Here is an 8551-nt window from a genome sequence, read left to right as displayed (position 1 = left end):
TTTAACGCAGGGATAGCTACAACAGTAACATTAAAAAAAAAAAAAGGTATTTTCCACTTACTGAATAAATCCGCCCAGTTGTGACCCAAGGTCACTGTCTCTTGGAAAATGCTCTTCGGTTTGTACCAACAAAAGCAAGTTTGCACGAACTTTGCTTTCAGTGTTTGTGAAATCCCATCAGCAGAGGCAGCATCAGAGCCGTGCTTCACACCTGGAAGGTGCCGATCAAAACTTTAAAGAGGTTTCTGTAACCTCATCCCAACATCTGCTGGCTGAGTTACAGCCTGCTCAGCTGCAAGCACACACAAAAAGAATCCTGGGATGAATTTCCAGGTTTTCTCCATCTGATCTGTCGCTCCCACGAAGCGCACACTTTCCCGAGGACAGGCGGATAAGGCTGAGCAGGGCTGAGACCCAAAGGGAGCAGGGCAGAGGAGCACAGGTAAAGGCACAGCAGCTCAGGGCAGAGATCAGAACCTTAGAACATTTGTGTTACCAGAAACTAATGTTCCCGTGCAGTTGTGGAGTAAGACAAGCCTGAGCTCAGCGCTTTCTAACTGCAGCAGCATGTAAGACATGGCACAGCGACACCAACATCTAGCTGGGGTTTAGTCCCTGTGCAAGGAGGGGACAGTGAGCTGTAAAAGCCACCTTGCAATCACAGAATCACCATTAATGACTGCAGATTACTAGTCACCACCTACAGAGCATGGTGGCATCTAAATCTCTAGTAGTTATCATAGAACAGTTTGGGTTGGAAGGGACCCTAAAGATCACCTCATTTTAACCCCCCTGCTGCAGGCAGGGACACCTCCCACCACCTCAGGTTGTTCCAAGCCCCGTCCAGCCTGGCCTTGGACACTGCCAGGGATGGGGCTGCCACAGCTGCTCTGGGCAACCTGGGCCAGGGTTCCGCCACCCTCGCAGTGAATAATTTCTTCCTTATGTCCAATCTAAATCTATTTTCAGTTTAAATCCACTGCCCTTTACCCTGTCACCACACGCCCTTATGAAAAGTCGCTCTGCAGCTTCCCTGGAGCCCCCTTCAGGTACCGGGAGTTACTACAGGAACAGCTACAGGCGCTGCTGCCTCGCGTCAGGCGACACGGACCGTGGTGTCTGGACCCTGGTGTCTGAAGAAGCCACGTTCTGGCACCTGGACAGGTCCGACAGCAGCTCCAAGCGATGCTCTGTCACGGCACCAGATTGTTACAAATACCGTGAGGTGCCGTAACCAGCCATGGTGGGATGGCGTAAGCTGCTTCCCAAGCTGCTTGCCCTCAAGACCAGCTGTCCGGTGACAATAAAAACTCCAGGAGCAACCCTCAGCCCCACCACAACACAAACTGCCCTCTCAGCCACAGGATCCAGCCTCTACCCTTACTCTTCCTTGCAAAGTGCAGTCTGATCCACCCAACTCTTGAAGGTGCCCCCTAACTTTTCAGCATTCCTTCAGCCAGAAGCTCAAGGGGCTTAACTCTTGTGGTTTTAAAGGCACGTTTGCGGCTGCAGCAGCCATCCAGGTCAGTGACTTAGAAGAGAATACACCAAGCCTTTTTACATGGAAATTTTTATTCTCACTGAGATCTGTACATTCAAGTCGCACATACTTTAAGTCTTTGATGCAGCTGGAGCACGGGATCACAACAACAGCCTGGTCTGTTTGAACAGTTTGAAGAGTTTATGCCTCGAAAGTAGACAGGAAATTTGTGACTATTTCCTTCAACTTAGCTTCTGTCTGGTCAGAGATCTTCCCTTCCGTCCTGTTGAAAGAGTTCAGTTAAACTTGTGACATAGGAAGAGATACATGGTCAATCTCTAAGGCAAAGAAATCAACTTTCCAACCTCCCAGTTCCTAACAAGATCAGCAGATGAGTTAACACATTCGATGTATGAAGCTACAACCAATGGACGTTAACATAGCATCCCTTCTCCTAAAAACGTCCAGTTCGACAATTCAGGTTTGTCAGCAAATGCTTTAGAAACAGCTGTTGCACAGTTTAGCAAGGCCCTACTTCCTACAGACGTGATGGGACTCAAGGCAGAACAAGCCAGCGCCAGTTCAGAAGAAATTTAGTGGAAATACTCAGTCCCCAACAGCCCACTCAGCAGCCGGGAAGGGAGCGAGCAGCACTTCACTCACACCACTGTAACAGCTTAACGCTGTCAAAAAAATAGGTGAGTAGACTAGATTGAGCGATTTCAACAGTAGATTAAATAAAAGACACACAAGTAGGTTCGTTTTAAGCATCAACTGGATTTAAGTAAAAGCTGGAGTCAGGAAGCTGGGCTCTGGGCAGCAGGAAGCCCTATGTATTTCTAGTTCAGATACAGGCAGGTTAGAGCCTGCTGCTCCAGGGTGCACCGAAATAACAGTTCAGAGTCCATCACCTGCGCTCCAGCCATCAAGTCAAAACCCCTGGGATGAGGTAAAATAAACGGTCGTACCTGATGGTAGAGAGGAGCGCCTGGTGCTGGCTCAGTACGTGAGCTAGGAAAGCACTCTCAAATTTAGTGATTTTGCTGGGCTCTAGCTTGTCCAGGTGACCTCTGACACCAGCATAGATGACTGCAACCTGCTCCTCGATAGCCATGGGAACTGCGGAAAAGAAAGCATTCGTGCACTGTTAACTCTTAGATCAGGACACGCTTCTTTGGAGACCAACTCCAACGCAATCCCATTAAGCCACGGAACACACGTGGCAAACGTTGCCACACGCACCAAGCTCAGTGGCACAGGAAATTACTGGGCAGCCCGGACCTGTCACAGCCAAGACACTCACCGTACTGTCCTTGCTTGAGGAGCTCTGTCAGGCGCACGCCGCGGTTCAGGAGCTGCTGCGTGGCAGCATCCAGATCAGACCCGAACTGAGCAAAGGCAGCCACTTCACGGTACTGAGCCAATTCCAGCTTCATGGTACCTGCCACCTGCAGCACAGGATATGGGTCAGGTGGAGTCTGACCAGTTTTTTAATCAAGTCTAGTAGGCTGCAGGTTATCTTCAGCTCACAGTTGTCACAAGTCAGCTTTGCCTCGTGGACCAGTCAGGTGAATCTCAATATTCTGACAGATTATTATATTAATTTCTAAAAATCCCACTGCCTTGCTTGGTCTTCTAATACAAGCATGCTATTTCTCCTTAAAACGGAACAGCATTACAGCTCTCCAATTCCACATCTGAATAAAAGAAGCGTGGGGTTAAGAGAGCATTTTCTCTTAGATCAGTACCCAGCTCTAACGGCTTGAAACCTAACAGTCCTAAATCTTTATGCAGATACTATTTTCCGTTCATGCTTACCTGCTTCATGGCCCTGGTCTGAGCAGCAGAGCCTACACGGGACACAGACAGACCGACGTTGATGGCTGGACGGATACCTTTGTAGAACAATTCAGTTTCCAAGAAGATCTGTAGGAGAAAATTGCTTTATTATACTGGTCAGAAGGCCAGGAGCCTCCTCAGAGACCCGCCAGTAAGTTATACGCAGAAGTACTGGCATGTGAAGATGTCCCACCTGTCCGTCAGTGATGGAGATGACATTGGTTGGAATGTAAGCAGACACATCACCAGCCTGAGTTTCAATGACAGGCAAGGCAGTCAGGGAGCCACCTCCAAAGGAATCGTTCATTTTGGCTGCTCTCTCCAGCAGGCGAGAGTGCAGGTAGAACACATCACCCGGGTAGGCTTCGCGACCGGGTGGACGACGCAGCAGCAGAGACATCTGACGATAGGCAACTGCCTGTATGGTAGAAAGCAGCTCTCAGACTTCAGCAGCTCATTGAAAATTCTGAATTTCTAAACTCAAGGTGGTGCAACAGCTATAAACACCAATACTAGACCGCAAGGCCTATAAACAACATTTCCTGACCTGTTTGGACAAGTCATCGTAGATGATTAACGCATGTTTTCCGTTGTCTCTGAAGTATTCCCCCATGGAGCAGCCTGAATAGGGAGCCAGGTACTGAAGGGGCGCTGCATCGGACGCTGTGGCAGACACCACAATAGTGTACTTCATGGCATCTGGAGAGAAATCGAGACACAACACGCACGTGAAGTACTGGTTGCTGAAAGAAGCCCAGGCAGCACCACTACAATGCTGAAGAGGTCACTGTAGTAGATAAACACGTCTGTCAGCTCAACCAACTCAAGAAGTTTCAACAAGTTCATGGCAGCTAACATTTAATACTTGCAGACTTCTCTTCCCACTTAAAATGAATTTTAAGCTTCCACTCAGACAGACTTTGCTTCTAGAGGTAACTCAGCTTTAAAGTCTGTGCTTTCTCAGCTTCTGCAAGGAGATACTACCCTTTGTTTCACAGTACCAAACAGATCAATTGTCTCTAGAATGGGTTTGTTATTCTGCTAGGTATCACTCTGACTGACCAGCAGGCAAGAGGTAAGGGCCTGACCTCCCACAAACTCTGTTAGATATGCAGCCTTGGTCAGCGAGATCACTATTCTGAAGAGAAACTATCATTTCATCTCTTACTGCCCAAATGTAAAGCCTCTCCCCTGAACCTGCAACTGCCACTCACGCTGACACGCGTACACTGGAAAAAAATGCCAAGTCTATAAATACTTGTTGTAGGCCAGAGCTTGTCTTCAGGCCTGCCTGCCAAGGGGAAGCACTCTGAACTCTGCCAAAAAAAAACCAAAAAAACCAGAAAAACCCCACCCACCCCAAAAAACCTCACCAACATGGAAGCTGACTTTTGCAGGAGCAAGTCAGCAGTTTTGAGGTCCTGTACAATGCCTTTTCTAACAAAATGTAGCAAAAGAAGGTGGGTTTTTCTCACCCCAGGTACCTAGAAAGATTTCTTGTGCAGAAAACCAAGTAGTTCTCACATCTACTGAGAAAATAATTCTGTCCACTCTTGCAGCTAGCAGAGGTCACAACAGTATTCAGCATAGTAATGAGAAAAGGATGTCGCTAGTTACCAGGCTCAGCCATCTTCACAAATCCGTACCTGCATCAGTGAGTCTCTTCACCAGCTGAGCAACAGTGGATCTCTTCTGGCCAATTGCAACATAGATACAGTACAGCTTCTTCTTCTCATCTGTCCCATCATTAAATCGTTTCTGGTTGATGATTGTGTCAATTGCAATTGAAGTTTTCCTGCGTAACAAGAGTTTGCTAAGTTAAGCTGCTCCCAGTCTCTACACAGTTCTGTGTTCGGCTCTGTACACCAGCACACGCGCTGTGCCCGAGTTTCTGTTAAACGTAACGTTTTTAGCTGGGACATTTAACTCACCCAGTCTGCCTGTCACCAATGATCAGCTCACGCTGGCCACGACCGATTGGCACCAAGCTGTCCACAGCCTTAATGCCAGTCTGCATAGGCTCACGCACAGAGATTCTGGGAATGATCCCAGGGGCCTTTAAGCCAACTCTTCTACGTGTCTTAGATGCAATAGGACCCTTAAAAGAGAGGGGAAAAAAATCTGTTGTTGTTTGCATCACCCAGGTAGAAGCAGATGCAGTAGATACCCAGCGACCCTTACCTTCCCATCGATTGGATTGCCCAGGGCATCTACAACGCGCCCCAGCAGCTCCTCCCCCACTGGAACATCCACAATGGCACCGGTCCTCTTCACAACATCCCCTTCCTTGATCAGTCTGTCATTACCAAACACGACAACACCAACGTTGTCGGGTTCCAAATTCAAGGACATACCCTGGGACAAAGATCACATTATTGTAAGAAAACCTGTAACGACACCTATGAGAGTTTTGACACCTCAATACCAACGTGATTATTCTACGATGCAGAATATCCAACACAGTTCACCTCAGTAGTGTCTGGAACAACAGTCAACATTCTCATTTTATGTACAACGAGTGAATGTTCTTCCACACCGGTTAGAGAACCTGCCTAAGCCTTCAGCTTAACACAGTTATCCTTGCAGCAGTCTAGCACTCTGTCATTTATCCCTCTGAAAAGAAGCAGAAGGGTAAGCGGAGTTTAAGTGTAACATTTCCCTCGTACCTAGGAACTCGACAAGGGAAAAGCACTGGGTTCTTCTCTGCCTAAAGTGAGTTAGGTCCTCAAAAATACTTGAGGAGTTGCTGCAGTACTCTCGGAACAGCCAGCTTTTTAACTCTAGTCTAACCTTAGGACTGTATGAAGTCAGAAAACCACACACTGAATTGGAGCAGAGAGCCTGTTACTCAACAGTAAACAGAAAAGCCAGCTTGAAATCTAAGGAAACAAAACCCAACAGCAGATTAGTTCTTAAACTTCCTAGATTAGGACAAACAAAGCTCAAATGGTGGCCAAGAACCAACTGCTGATACCTAAAGCAAAATGTTACGAATTCAAAGAATATTTGCTTTTCATAGTATTACTTCAACTAGTTACTACAGAATCACAGAATGTGTTGGGTTGGAAGGGACCTTTAAAGGCCATCTAGCCCAACCCCCTGCAGCGAGCAGGGACATCTTCCACTGGATCAGGTCGCTCAGAGCCCTGGGATGTCTCCAGGGATGGATCTCTCCAGGCAACCAGTGTCAGAGTCTCCCTCCTCTCATAATAAAACATTTCTTTCTTCCATCTTGTCTGAATATTTCCTCTTTTAAAACCTTGCCCTATTGCCACAGGCCTTGGTAAAAAGTCCTTGCCCATCGTCCCTGTAGCCCCATCAGGCACTGGCAGGCCACTATAAGGTCTCCCCGGAGCCTTCTCTTCTCCAGGCTGAACTGACCCAACTCTCTCAGCCTGCCCCCACAAGAGAGGTGCTCCAGCCCCTGATCGTTCTCGTGGCCTCCTCTGGTTGCAATGAATTCTGTAAAAAAGGTCCATACAGATACCCCCAAGCACAGTCTCATGTTCTTAAAGTCTTCGTTATACTTCTAAGCTAAACAAGCTGCTTTACTAAGAGCTTACCTTCAGCCCAGAAGAGAATTCAACCATTTCTTCTGCTTGGACATTTCTCAGGCCATACACACGGGCAATACCGTCACCAATCGAGAGCACACGGCCAGTCTCTTCAAGCTCAGCAGAGGTGTCAGCTCCCAAAATACGCTCCTCAAGAATAGAGGATACCTCAGCAGTACCTGGAAGGAGACGTTTGGAACCACATTCAGCATATGAAGGCACAGCACAAATTCAGTAAGCTAGAGAAAAATTAAATAATTAGCCTTAGCTCAGCAAGAACAGACATGCTAACCCTACTTGCAAAGCATTTCCTTAGACTGGAGGGATCCAAACACCGTCTGCAACAATCCAAGATCCAAATACATTAAAAGGAGCTCAATACATTAAAGGAGCAAGTTGTTTGATAGAAGCTATAAAAATGTACCTCAAAACTGTTTGGCAACATACCTCCCAACAACTTTTTTCTCAGCTAGGATACAGTAACCAACACTGTTAAATTCTTATTTCCTTGAAAAATTGTACAAGAGCCACTACCACAGATACAGCTATGCAGTGTCACTACCTTCTCCAAACACCAGGATGCTGGCACCAAAAGTTATACTCAAGGACACAAGGTCAAATGCAGGCAGGACTGGGAAAGTCATCTGTTCCTTCCTACTGTTACAAACAAGACAGGAAATCAGATTTTGTGGCTTTTTTTTCAAATAATTCTGCAAGAGGTGAAGACTGAACCGAATTCTCATGAAGCACGTAAGCAGTGTAAGCCAACCGACGTGCGACCACTCCACTGGTCTGAGTATATTTTTAACAATTTAAAGTTTCCTAGAAGTGACAGTGTAACAGATAATTCATTCCTTGGTGTCTGAGAGCGAGCAAGTTCTTGAACCACATTGCTACACAAAGAGCTTTTCTCCAACTCACCCGTTTTCTGAAAGCACGTCTTGGAGGCATGGATGTTTCTTGTAGCAACAAATGCTGCACCCAGGGTATTTCTGGAAATCTGAAATACGTTAATTGTTTCAGTAACAGTGAAACAACTCAGAAAACTGTTAAAAGACAACACACTGAAATTTTTCATTGTCGGCTTATACATTCAATTCATCTCATTTTTCAGCTGAGCTCCACAGCACTCCATTCCAGTTATGGAACCGAGTCCAGCACTACTAATCAAGGATGGATGGTAAAGAGGATTGCTCTAAACCACTTGCTGCGTTTTTCTGCATTGCACTGATGTCACCACCGCAGCACCACAGCTGCTCCCAAACCAGCATCTATCATTTGCCACCTCCGCACCGCTCAAAAGCCTGGGGCGTGAAGAAATCAGCGCACCCCTCACAGTTCTGCACGGGGAAGGAATAAGGTTGCGTCTTCTAAAGGTTGGCCTTTCCAAGAGAAAAAGTCACTGCGTAATTTCTGAAATATGGCTAGAATATGTAGGATAATGAAAAAAAACACCCACTACAATGAATGCATTGAAGTATTACAGCTTCATATGGCAAGCAAGGTTCTAAGTGCAGTTTTATGCAGGTTTAATCTCATTTCTCTGAAAGCTGTGTAGGCCTCTCCTCCGTTCACCTTCACCAGGGACGGCGGCCAGGAAGGGCTCCTGACAGACCTTCCCGCCCTCGCTCTCCCTACGAACACGGCGAAAAAAACAAAACCACAAAAAAACCCACCT

The 8551-nt window shown here is 46.8% G+C and overlaps 1 protein-coding gene across 1 annotated transcript; it reads right to left on the bottom strand.

Moving 5' to 3' along the window:
• Positions 1–1551: 1551 nt before the first annotated feature.
• On the bottom strand, positions 1552–7873 carry ATP5A1 (ATP synthase, H+ transporting, mitochondrial F1 complex, alpha subunit 1, cardiac muscle; the record flags this gene model as incomplete). The annotated part of the gene is made up of 11 exons (XM_009866138.1): positions 1552–1763; positions 2449–2599; positions 2784–2928; positions 3299–3406; positions 3513–3737; positions 3867–4018; positions 4966–5114; positions 5251–5417; positions 5501–5674; positions 6883–7052; positions 7795–7873. Coding segments are annotated over 11 exons (1602 nt in total), but the record flags the coding sequence as incomplete, so codon positions are not given.
• Positions 7874–8551: the final 678 nt, after the last annotated feature.

This window comes from Apaloderma vittatum, unplaced genomic scaffold, assembly GCF_000703405.1.
Source record: "Apaloderma vittatum isolate BGI_N311 unplaced genomic scaffold, ASM70340v1 scaffold3823, whole genome shotgun sequence".
Lineage (NCBI taxonomy): Eukaryota > Metazoa > Chordata > Aves > Trogoniformes > Trogonidae > Apaloderma > Apaloderma vittatum.
This window is presented reverse-complemented; position numbering and strand designations above follow the sequence as displayed.